We start from the raw sequence: 13100 nt of genomic DNA on the forward strand, positions 1-13100 counted from the left end.
AATGATATTTTATTAGTTGAGAATGTCAAGTATAATCTGATCAGTATCAGTCAGTTATGCGATAGTGGATTCTCAGTTCAGTTTGACAAACATTCTTGTTCAGTCAGAAACTCAACTGAAGAGATCATCCTAACTGGAAAAAGGTGTGGAAACACTTACAAAGTCAGTTGGAATGATCAACCTTATGCACCGGTATGTTTTATTGCTTCAAAATCTTCTAAAAACTGGTTGTGGCATAAGAGATTAAACCACCTCAACTTCAAATCTATTGCTTATTTGAGTAACCACGATCTTGTTACTGGATTGCCCAAAATAGATTTTATCAAAGACAAAATTTGCTCAGCATGTCAGTTTGGTAAGCAAATCAAATCCTCTTTTGAGAACAAGGGTTGTAAATCTTCCTCCCGATGCTTAGAACTGCTACACATGAATCTATTTGGTCCTATACCAGTCATGAGCTTAGGGGGAATGAAATACACCTTGGTGGTTGTAGACGATTTTTCAAGATTCACTTGGGTTATATTTCTCAAGTCCAAAGACCAAACTGCTGCTCAACTGATTAAGCTTTTCAAAAGATTATTAAATGAAAAATCAGTTGGAATTGATAGAATCAGATCCTATCGAAGAACTGAATTTATCAATCAAACTCTTTCAAATTATTTAGAGAATACATGAATCAAGCATGAGCTCTCAGCAGCCTGAACTCCTCAGCAAAATGGTGTAGCTGAAATGAGAAATCGGACCCCTTAAAGAGGCTGCTAGAACGATGCTTGCTGATTCTTCTATCTCTCAAAGGTTTTGGGCAGAGGAAGTGAACACTGCGTGTTATACTCAAAACAGATCAATGATTAATAAGAATCATATGAAAAGACCTTATGAGATCTGGCATGAAAAGAAAAGTGTGGTTTCTTACTTCAAAATATTCGGCTGCAGATGTTTTATACTTGTCAATGGTAAAACCCATTTAACAGCTTTTGATGCTAAATCTGCAGAGGGAATATTTCTTGGGTATTCTTCAGTTAGTAGAGCTTATAGAGTCTTCAACAAAAATACCTTGAATGTTGAGGAATCTATTCATGTTGTGTTTGATGAATCTACACTAACGTTTAAGCCAACTGATACAGTTGAGCTAGCTGATATATTTACAGATATAAGCTTGGATGATGATGAAGAAGATGCTCATCTAAATCAAAACAATCTCCAATCAACTGAACCTGAAATATTGGATCAATCAGCTGAGTTGGAAGCAAATCCTGACATTCAGTTAGTGGAGCATACAAATGAGAATCAGTTGCCAACTGAACTAGCTTCAACTGAAACTGAAGATATTCAGTTACCTACTGAGGATATTGCTATTACAGAAGAAACAAATGATGAACTCAGATGGAAGAAATCACATCCTCTAGAACTGGTGATAGGTAATCTATCTGATCCGGTAAGAACAAGAAATCAAATGCTTAACTTGTTTATTCATTCAGCTTTTGTATCTCAACTGGAGCCAAAGAAGACTGATGAAGCTCTTGCCGATCCTAACTGGATAAATGCAATGCAAGAAGAGCTAAATCAGTTTACCCATAACAATGTCAGGAACCTAGTTCCAAGACCAACTTCTAAAACTGTGATAGGTACAAAGTGGGTATACAGGAATAAGCTGAACGAAGATGGTTCAGTTGTGTGCAACAAAGCAAGGCTGGTAGCACAAGGTTATAGGCAGGAAGAAGGAATTGATTACGACGAGACATATGCACCAGTTGCAAGACTGGAGGCAATCAGAATATTCCTTGCCTATGCCTCTTTCAAAAATTTCAAAGTCTTTCAAATGGACGTAAAGAGTGCATTTCTGAACGGCCAGTTGCAGGAAGAAGTTTACGTTGAACAACCTCCAGGTTTTGTAAATCATCACCTTCCTGATCATGTCTATCATTTAACAAAGCTTTATACGGTCTCAAACAAGCTCCAAGAGCTTGGTATGAAACTCTTTCAAAATTTCTAACTGACCATGAATTTTCTATCGGATCAGTTGACAAAACATTGTTCAAATTCTCCAAGAATGATCATATTTTACTTGTTCAAATTTATGTTGACGATATTATTTTTGGGTCAACTAACCCCAAACTATGCGAGAAGTTTTCCAAGTTAATGCAGGAAAAATTCGAGATGAGCATGATGGGTAAGCTGACATTCTTCCTTGGTCTTCAAGTGAAACAACTGGATTCAGGAACATTTATCAGTCAAACCAAGTATACAAAGGAATTGCTGAAGAAATTTGGCATGGAATCATGTTCAGCTGCAAGCACCCCCATGAGCTCATCGGCTAAATTAGACACTGATCAAGGGGGAATATCAGTTGAGACGACACTCTACAGAGGTTTAATAGGTTTATTATTGTACCTAACTGCAAGTCGTCCTGATATTGTGTTTGTTGTATGCATGTGTGCAAGATTCCAAGCTAATCCTAAGCAGTCACATTTTTCTGCTGCCAAACGTATCTTGAAATATCTTAAAGGCACGCAAAATGTTGGTTTATGGTACTCTAAAGACTCATCGTTCAATTTAGTTGGCTATTCAGATGCAGACTATGCAGGATGCAAGCTTGATCGAAAAAGCACTAGTGGATCATGTCAGTTTCTAGGAGACAGACTGATCTCTTGGTTCAGTAAGAAGCAAACATCCATAGCAACTTCCACAACTGAAGCAGAATACCTTGTTGCTGGAAGCTGCTGTGCCCAACTGCTCAGGATTCAGCAACAACTGAAAGATTATGGTGTTGATGCAAAGGAATCGCCAATATTCTGTGACAACACGAGTACAATCGCTATTACGTATAATCCACTTCTTCACTCCAGGACTAAGCATATAGATGTCAGACATCACTTCATCAGAGACCATGCTTTAAAGAAGAACATCAGATTGGAGTACGTATCAACTGAACAGCAAGCGGCTGACATCTTCACCAAACCACTGGCTGAGACTAAGTTTTCTCACTTTCACAATATACTTGGATTAATTGATTTATCTTAATTAATGATTTTTTCTCGTAACTTGTTTATAAGCTTTATTGCTGTCTTACTGAATATTTAAGTGAGTTGCTTATTCTTATGAGTTCTTAACTGATATCAGTTAGTGTTTTTTTGTCGTTCTTGTGTTTATATCTCATATAGATCATTGCAAGCAGAAATAAAAGAACAACGAGGATAAAACATAATAAATATTTTTATTTAGGAAGAGGAGAGGAGCCGGTTACAATTTTCATATTTTTTCCTCCACAGCAATTATCCACATACTCATCCATGCAGCTAGTGCTGAGGAAGAGGTTTTGCAGAAATTGTGGGAGGCAGAGATGCGGCGGAGGATCTCCAGCTCCTTTAGAAGAAAGAGCTTATAGAGATGACCTTCCTTAAAAAGGTCCACCCCCGCAGGAACCTCTAGGAGCTCCCGCACCTCTCGTAGTTGGGCCTTCCGCTTGAAAGTAGAGACCCGCCCAGAGTAATACAGGAACTCCAGCTCCTGTTGAACAACAACTGTATACTGAAGCTGAGCTTTCTTTCGCTCATATTGATGAAGTGATTCAAGCTGTGGTGGAGGAATCCCACATTAGTGAACCCGTTTCTGACAAAGTTGATCACTCTGCTGATCAAACCAATCCAGAGGTCACTATTCCTTCAGAAGAAATTGTTCAACCAGATCAATCTGCTGATCAGGTCATACCAACTGATGTGCCAGATGACTCAATCGATCATTCCTTAGAGGCATCAGTTCAGTTTTTGTAACCATCGACTGAACAGAATCCTTCCTCACCACCTCGGGATCAAGAAGTAATCCCTGCTGCTGATATTTCAGTTATAAATGCAGCTGAAACAATTTCAACTGATCAAGCCTTGATCGTTTCTGAACCTACTACAAGTGAACCAAGCACTTATCGTCAATCCAATCCTCCATCTTCAGCAGATTTTGATCTCATTTTTGAGAAGTCCAACATATGCAGGACAATATGAGTCAAATAATTTCTTCCATTTCCAAGATACAAAATACGCAATTATCGCACAGTCTGAAGTTGGACGATAATCAGGAGTCTTTAAAAAGGCTGAAGGATATCCAATCTGCTGTTACAGCTCTTTCTTTTGCAGTTGGTGATATTCAGAAAAATAGAGGTATCATGTCCAGTCTGACTGCCACTCAAGAATTAATTACCAAATGGGTCGACAGTGTGGAGTCGCTTGTGTCTCGGAAAATTGAACTACTGCAAGTCACAATGTCTACTGCTATTGAAAATATGTCATCCTCTGTCACGCTCCTTTCTTCTGACGTTCGCAAGCTATCTGACCAGATGGAGCGGTTTGACAAAAAGGGGGAAGAGATCTTAGAACAGCAGAAGAAATAATAAGAGCAGTATCTATTGTATCTATTTGAAGAAATGAGAATTCAGTTGATTATTCGACATCTTATTTTATCTACTGAGAATTCTATCTAGTGTCTCTTTCTATTGTTTTGTCAAACACCATAAAGGGGGAAATTGTTGGGAACGAAATTCCGGCGTTTGACAAAAGTTTGACCAACTGATTACAGCAACTGAATTGGACTAACTGATTGATGTAACTGAACATGTCATCAGTCAACTGATCGCCTCAACTAAAGTCTACTCCATCGACAACTGATCTTTACCAGCTGATCTCTCAGCTGTACACGTCATCAGTTGAAAGCGACAACCGACAAATAGTACAGCCACCTGTGAACTGGTAGTGGCTCGCCGCATTTCAGAAATGAACAGTATACTATTGTCAGGATATATCGACGTGGCAAATCAACGGTTAGAATATTCAAATATCTTTAATGTTACCGTTGAAAGGGAAGCCTATAAATAGTCGAAGGCAGCAGCTAAAGAACATCACTCGCATTCTCAGTTATCTTACTTGTTGTTACGCTGCAAAAATATCCGCTCACACTCAGAAATCAAGCTCACGCTTATCAGTTTTATCAGTAGTATTCAAGACTACGTTCTAGAGCTTTCATAGCACTTTGTAATCGTTGGATATATTTTCTAAGTTGTGCTAAGATCAGTTACGATCTGTTAAAAGTGTTGTATACTAAGAGTTTCAGTATTGGCAAAGTGATAAGTCCAAACTGAAGTGGGTCAGTACACTGTTTTGTATTTGATCAAAGTCTTTTAGTGAATATCTTATCTTCGTGATAGAAAGGGTGACGTAGGAGTTATTCAAGTCTCCGAACATCCAGAAACAAACTGTGCCATTATTACTTTCAGTTATCATTTTCAGTTAGATACTATCTTTCAGTCAGTTAGTTTTCCGCAACTGTTTAGTCAGTTTCACTGATTGTTATTGACCGATTGGATATATAGATTCAGTTTGTAACATAACTGAAATCAGTTTGTCGAGGAATATTTTAAATTGAGCAGTGTTTATTCAACCGCCCCTTCTAAACACTCTTCACCCGATTCACCGATCCTTTCAGTGTATCTATTTGTAACCTAATGACTGAAGGATACATCCTACTGAACTCAAATGAGAAAATTTGCCACAATGCTTCAGGCGCACAAATCTACCTTCCATCCACGTACTGTTGGATTTCATCACAATTTTGTCCATTTCGCAGCTCTAGTGCGACCCGATCAAGACCTTTATGGATGTACTTGTATATGTACTTGACACACTTAATCCATCCACATACTTCAACATTAATATGAAAATCATACTTTAATAAAAGCTAGGGATTTTACGGGACAACCCAACCATTATCAATGAAAACATCGTCATTGTTGGGAATTGATACTTGGCCACCTTCACGTCTTCGATACAAAGGGTATGAATCATTTCCTCGAGATGTGTATTCCACAAATGGTTTCGGAAAGTTCTTCTTGCATTTACCATTTACCATGAATGGACAATTAGGATTCATCGATCCACAGGGCCCATGTATCATATGGTGGACAACTGATTTTTGTAAGTTGGGTTCTTCTGTTTGTAAAGGTATTTCAGCACGCACAATTGAGTCAAAGTGGTCGGGAGTACACAACTTGTCATTATTTTCAAATATGACCAACATATGAACATGAGGAAGCCCTCTTTTCTGATACTCAATGACGTATGAATAAGAGCGGACCTTACCTAAAACCCCTCTATCCACAATGTCTTTCTTAAATTCCTCGAATTTTGACCGAAATATCCTTGTAATCAAATCTGGACGGTCTTGAGGTGATTGCCCAGGAAGTAGTTGATTTTTTATCTCATTCCAATTCGGATTGCATGTCATTGTAAGCATTATATCTGGTTTTCCATATGTTTGTACCAAAGTCATGGCATCTTGATACCGTTGGTACATGTCACGTGGGCTACCACAGAAAGATGATGGCAAAACGATTTTGGTACCAACATTTCCTGTATAAAGTAGAAGATGATAGATATGTATAAGATGTGAGTTGTAACATATAGTGTGAAAAATAATATTCAAATCATAAAGTTATCGTACAATATTCAAATCAGTAAATTATTGTACCTGCATTATTTTCACCTCCATGTAAACAATCTTGCAATCCCTGGTAAAGTTCTGAACGTATATCACGTTGATTTGAACGTATCCATCGTAGTCTTTGTGTTTCAATCTTTACGTAATTGTCAACCACATATTGTTGAAGTAGACGACCTCCTCTAAGAATCAAAGATGGTGAATTTTCTTGTATCTGGTTAAGAAGATAATTTATACTGTATGAGAATTGATTTAAATATAAGTTAGATTTTTTTTTAAAATATAAAGATAAAGCAAAAAGTACAATGTTTTCTCACTAACCTGTAGCATATACGCATAGTAATTTAAGCATGTTAATCGGGTACCATTCATATTTCGGCTATTTAAGTCCCAACCATATGTACCATATGGCAAAAAGAGGGGATATTGTAAAGGATCATAATAGCCAACTACATCTTAAATGCTGATAAGATTTCCACCGATTCCTTGTATAGTAATATCTCGACTGCTCAAAGTTTCTTGATACTCGTTGTCAACAATGACGACCACAACTTGAGATGTTGTTGGTAAAATATATTGATGTTCATTAGGTTTTTGTTGCCTAATGATGAGCCTACAGTTAGGTATGTCTTCACATTTGCCAATTTGTCGAAACACGTGCACAAAAGGATTGTGTTGATCAAGAATGTTTTGTATCTTAAGCAGCAATTCTCGCCTTAGATCTGGATTTTTCACTAAGTCTATTGTCTATATCATGATCTGTGTCTACAATCCACATCTGCATGTACCGTGTCCTACAATTCTCATTTGGTAGAAGACTTCCAATAGAGTGATATATTGATCCCTGAGCACGAAATGTGTAAATTCCATGTGTACCGGATGTTAAGGTCTCATCTATATTGACTCCCATTGATGTAAAAGAGAAAACATGATTGTAAACCCTTATGAAAAGTCGAAAATGTTTGCCTTCCTCATTATCCGCAGCATACAACTCTTGCAATTCAATGGGAGAAGGGATATGATCCAAATTTTTGTTTCCATTTCTACAGCAGAATTGTGATGTTTCACCATGAAACAATACATCTTGGCAATGTATACAAATTCTTTGTGAAGGCCTATAAATCCTCGCTTGAAAATTTGCGGAAAATTAAATTTTTTTTGTCTAATTAAAATGTCTCATTCATAATTAAACCGATAAACAAAGTTTGATATTCAAAATGACAGCGGAAGTGAATATTTGTTTGCAAAATAACAATTTAAGAATATCCAACAACTGATAAACTGTTTGCATAAAAATAACAAATGTTGAACTGAGGTCCTCGGGTGCCACTACTGCCGACCCAAGCTGGCTCACTGGTCCCCGCCCTCGGCCCTGGCCTCATCAGTACCTACAACAATCAAGTCTAGTGAGTCTAAAGACTCAACATGCATATATCGTAGATAACGAGTAAATACTACATTAAAATTTGCATAGGATAAAATATCATGTCATGAGGCATACTGAAAATAACTTGTACTGAGCAATTATAATACGTGCATGACTGAATTAAAAATCATAGTAAAAAGTTTGCTCCTTTGAGCCCTGTACTGAGATAACTGGTAATAATTTTCTGTTGAGATTATGGTCTACGCATGTGGCCTCTGCACTGAACTGAACTGATCGGTAACTGGCTACCGGGGGAGTATCAAACTGAACTGAACTGACCGGTCACTGGCGACCGGGTGGTACCAAACTGAACTGATCGGTCACTGGCGACCGTGTAAAATAATGCTCCCATGATAGTGAATTGACCACAAGCAATATCGCATAAATCTCAAAAATAAGTATTTTGTATTTTTATGCACGTAAAATAATTAAATGGCATAGTGAAATATCCTGTATTGTTTTACCAACTGGATTGAATCGCTCCCAGGCTCGCTGCAACCTAAAAATGTCATGAAAAATATGCAATAGCTTAAACTTGACCAAACTATGCAACTAAGTTCGAAATGCGACAATTACGTCTAACGACTCCGTATTTAATCATGACTCCGAACCAACCCGAACCAACACTGAACCATCATATGGTCATGATTAAAATACGCTAAAAATGATGAATTAATGCTACTAAATAGTGAGGGTCGAAATCTAGGTGAATGGAGGCCAAAACAAGAAACGCTCTTTCGAGAGTCAATTTGGCACATCGCACCGTAAATTCTCGTACGACCTCAACAATGATCCGAATCACGAACGGCCAAAAACATGACCTTACTAACTCGATGGGGCACTGTCCAGTCAAAGGCCATAGGCTAAAAGCCGACCGAGAACTCGAACGAGCCTCTGAACCGACACAGCAACTTGCTGTAAATTCCAGCAGCTGCGCAACTACAAGACTTGCGTTGGTTTCGAGACTATCGGCCATTAGGGGCGTGAACCACCAACCAGAGACTCTTTCCAACATCCCAAGGAATGATTTGAACCATGGCTAAGGGCACAAGACCAGCCACAATTCGCACCACACCAGAAACGAGACTACACACTAAGCCGATAAGTAAATCCTCCGCACGTAGGGAGTTTGGCTTCGCTTGTTGTCTCGAGTCGTTCCAGTGGCCATTTCATTGACCATGGCATGATCTAGAAATATAGGGGCAAGGTGTAAACCGTGGCTAAGGGCCCTAGGCCAACCAATATTCACCCCACGCCACAACAAAACGAACACACTTGCTGTCAAAAACTGAAGGCCAAGAGGGGAGGGGGCTTTTCTTGCTTCGTTGGTTGTCTCGCGTCTTTCCAGTGGCCATTCGATCGACCATGGCACGATCTAAACATCCCGTGGTATGGTATGAACCGTGGCTAAGGGCCATAGGCCAACCAAGATCCACACCATTCCACCAAAATTTCGAACACACATGCTGTACAAGTGAGAAGCCGAAATGGGGAGAGGCTGTTCTTGAGTTATTTTGTAAAAACCGATTCACCATGGACCAAGCCACCAAAAGGGCGACTTAGTCACGTATTAGACATGCTAGGGAAGTGATCTAACCATGGCTATAGGCTTTGGGGCAGCCAAGATCAGATTCATTCCCCACATGACAGCAAACAGAATTTTGAAACACATTTTTGCACCTATGGGGAGGTTGCTGTCATTTCGGTTTTCCAGCAAGCATGGGGCTTGTTTAAATGGACTATCATGATCTTGACACACCCTAGAATGTGTCTAGATGTAGCCTACTGAGCCTGGAGTCGAACCATCCACCTGAAACATCACAACAAGCGAAAACCGTGAAGCTGCCAAAGAATTCGAAAATCTGCATGTGATGTTGTTTTCTAAAAATGCTGATGTATTTCGGTATTTACATGAAAGGATGATCATGAAACATAAAAATAATGATAGTATGACTTGATTGAAGAGTCAAGAAATAATATATACATGCCTGGTTTCGTTTCGAAAGAAAACGAAAGAACGAGACAATCCGGCGCGGAGGAGTGGAGCGTTCTTGCTACCTTGCTTGCTACTGAATTTTTCCTATTGTGTCTAGCTAAGCAACCCACGGTTTTCTACTCTAAAATGGCTCTCATTTTCGGTCATGGAGAAGTGAGAATGATGGTATAAAAGGTGAGGGGCAAAATCCACAAACAAAGGGTTTAAATGCAAGACCAAGTCTACCACTCATTTAATGTTTGCACATGCTTGTCAAGTCTACTTGGAGAATGCCTTGGCCGATTTTTTTTTCATGGTATCCAAGGCTTGGATAATGCTTATTAACTAACTAATTAAGGTTTGGTTAATAATTGAAAAGATTAGCATGCTAAAATTTACTTGGAATGGGTCAAAGGTGAGTTGGCAAAATAGTTGTCTAGGTACTAAGGGGTGGCCGAAATTCTTGGAAATAAAATGAAGGAAAATGTTGATTATGAAGTAAATTTACAACTCTTAAAAGCCTTATCTATCATTTAAATAATTTAGTGAACTAATCCCTTAATTATTGGAACTTAAATGAACTAATTTTCTACTCACCTCAAGTTGAATAAATAATTTCTTAAACCTCATTATAACTTAAATTAACTTACTTGCTAGCTAAATTAAATTCTGGAAATATTTTCTGAATCTTAAATTTTATCTCGAAACTCCAACTCCAGTCCGGCCTCACTGAAATAACTGAAATGACGAAAAAAATCAAACTTCTGCATGAAATAATTAACTTAAGTAAAAAAAATCATTTAAATACTCATGCAATAAAAGTCAATTTAATTTAAAATACTAGAATTATGCATGGCTTATACGCAGTCTAATTTATGGGTTCTACAATCCTTCCCCCCTTAAAAGAATTTTCGTCCTCGAAATTAAAACTCACCGAATAACTCGGGGTATCGAATCCTCATATCTGGCTCAGACTCCCACGTAGCTTCTTCCTCTTAATGGTTGAGCCATTTGACTTTGACTCGCCTAACCAGCTTGTTCCGAAGCTTCTTCTCCTGTCTGTCTAAGATATGCACTGGTCTCTCCTCATAAGATAAGTTCGGAGTAAGCTGCAACGGCTCAAAATTCAAGACATGCGAAGGATTTGCCATATACTTCCTCAGCATAGAGACGTGGAACACATTGTGTACTCCGGCCAAATTCGGCGGAAGAGCAACACGATAAGCTAGCGTCCCAACTCTGTCAAGGATCTCAAATGGTCCAATGAATCTCGGACTGAGCTTCCCTTTCTTTCCAAATCTCATGACACCCTTCATAGGTGCCACTTTCACGAAGACATGGTCGCCAACGGAAAACTCTAGGTCTCTCCTTCTCTGATCTGCATAGCTCTTCTGTCGACTCTGAGCAGTCCTCATCCTATCACGGATCTTGACTACTACATCGGCAGCCTGCTGAATAATCTCTGGACCCAATTCTGCTCTCTCTCCTACTTCATCCCAATGAACAGGAGATCTACATTTACGGCCATACAAAGCTTCATACGGTGCCATACCAATAGAAGACTGGAAGCTGTTGTTATAGGTGAACTCTACCAATGGCAATTTCGACTCCCAACTCCCTGAGAAGTCAATCACACAAGCACGGAGAAGATCCTCTAAGATCTGAATAACTCGCTCTGACTGCCCATCTGTCTGCGGATGGAAAGCTGTACTAAACAGCAACCTCGTACCCATAGTCAAATGCAAGCTCTTCCAAAAAGAGGAAATAAATCTGGGATCTCTGTCGGATACGATCGAAACTGGAATACCATGAAGTCGGACTATCTCCCGGATATACAACTCTGCATACTGAACCATGGTGAAAGTCGTCTTAATAGGCAAGAAGTGCGCTGATTTGGTAAGACGATCTACAATCACCCAAATAGCATTTGATCCTCTGGCTGACTTCGGAAAACCGGTCACAAAATCCATGGTAATGTTCTCCCACTTCCACTCAGGAATAGGAAGAGGCTTGAGCAAACCTGCTGGTCTCTGATGCTCCGCCTTCACTAACTGGCAAGTCAGACACTCGGATACAAAACGTCTGATGTCTCTCTTCATCCCTGGCCACCAATACAATGACTACAGATCTCGGTACATCTTCGTACTCCCAGTGTGGATGGAGTACGGGGACATGTGTGCCTCTGATAGAATATCTGCTCGGATAAAATCACTGCTAGGAACCCACATCCTGTCTCGGTATCTCACAATACCGTCACTGACTGTATACAAGACACTGCCCTTTGCTTCATCTCTCTTCTTCCACTGAGCCAACTGCTCATCTGCTGCCTGACCACTGCGAATACGGTCCAGAAGTGAAGACTGAATGGTCGAAGTAGATAGACGGGGAACTCTACCTTGAGGATAAGTCTCAAGATCAAACCTCTGTATCTAAAGCTGAAGAGGTCTCGAAATTGTCAAATGAGCCATCACTGTGACTTTTCTGCTCAAAGCATCCGCAACTACATTAGCTTTACCCGGGTGGTAGCTAATGTCACAGTCATAATCCTTCACAAGCTCCAACCAACGCCTCTGACGCATGTTCAGCTCCTTCTGTGTAAAGAAATACTTGAGGCTCTTGTGGTCGGTAAATATCTGTCACTTCTCTCCATACAGATAGTGTCTCCAAATCTTCAAGGCAAAAACTACTGCGGCCAACTCTAAATCATGGGTAGGGTAGTTCTTCTCGTGGATTTTCAGCTGTCGAGAAGCATATGCTATCACTTTCCCATGCTGCATCAATACTGTGCCAAGACCGAGCTTTGAAGCATCGGTATACAGAACAAACTCGCCGGGACCTGACGGCATGGCCAAAACTGGTGCTGAGATAAGAGCTTGCTTCAAAGTATCAAAGCTCTTCTGACACTCCTCGCTCCATACAAATTTTACATTCTTCTTGGTCAATGATGTGAGTGGAACGGCAATAGAGGAGAATCCCTTAATGAATTTCCGGTAATATCCTGCTAGGCCGAGAAAACTGCGGATTTCAGATGCATTCTGAGGCACAACCCAATCTCTGACTGCTGCAACCTTTGCTGGGTCTACCTCAATGCCACTGCTAGAAACGATGTGGCCTAAGAACCCACCTTCTCTAACCAGAATTCGCAATTACTGAACTTTGCAAATAACTTGTGCTTCTACAAGGTCTGCAACACTGTGGCCAAATGTCTGCTGTGATCCT

The 13100-nt window shown here is 39.7% G+C and overlaps 1 protein-coding gene across 1 annotated transcript; it reads right to left on the reverse strand.

The window, feature by feature from the left end:
- Positions 1 to 3249: 3249 nt before the first annotated feature.
- Positions 3250 to 7225, reverse strand: LOC140842925 (uncharacterized). The gene is made up of 5 exons (XM_073211130.1): positions 6802 to 7225; positions 6511 to 6694; positions 5743 to 6392; positions 4192 to 4359; positions 3250 to 3573 (listed from the first exon to the last, which is right to left on the reverse strand). Exons 1-5 carry the CDS (start codon positions 6850 to 6852, stop codon positions 3250 to 3252), a joined length of 1377 nt encoding a protein of 458 aa, XP_073067231.1. The 5' UTR covers positions 6853 to 7225.
- Between the last annotated feature and the right edge of the window lie 5875 nt (positions 7226 to 13100).

This window comes from Primulina eburnea, chromosome 10 (assembly GCF_022965805.1).
Source record: "Primulina eburnea isolate SZY01 chromosome 10, ASM2296580v1, whole genome shotgun sequence".
Classification (NCBI taxonomy): Eukaryota; Viridiplantae; Streptophyta; class Magnoliopsida; order Lamiales; family Gesneriaceae; genus Primulina; species Primulina eburnea.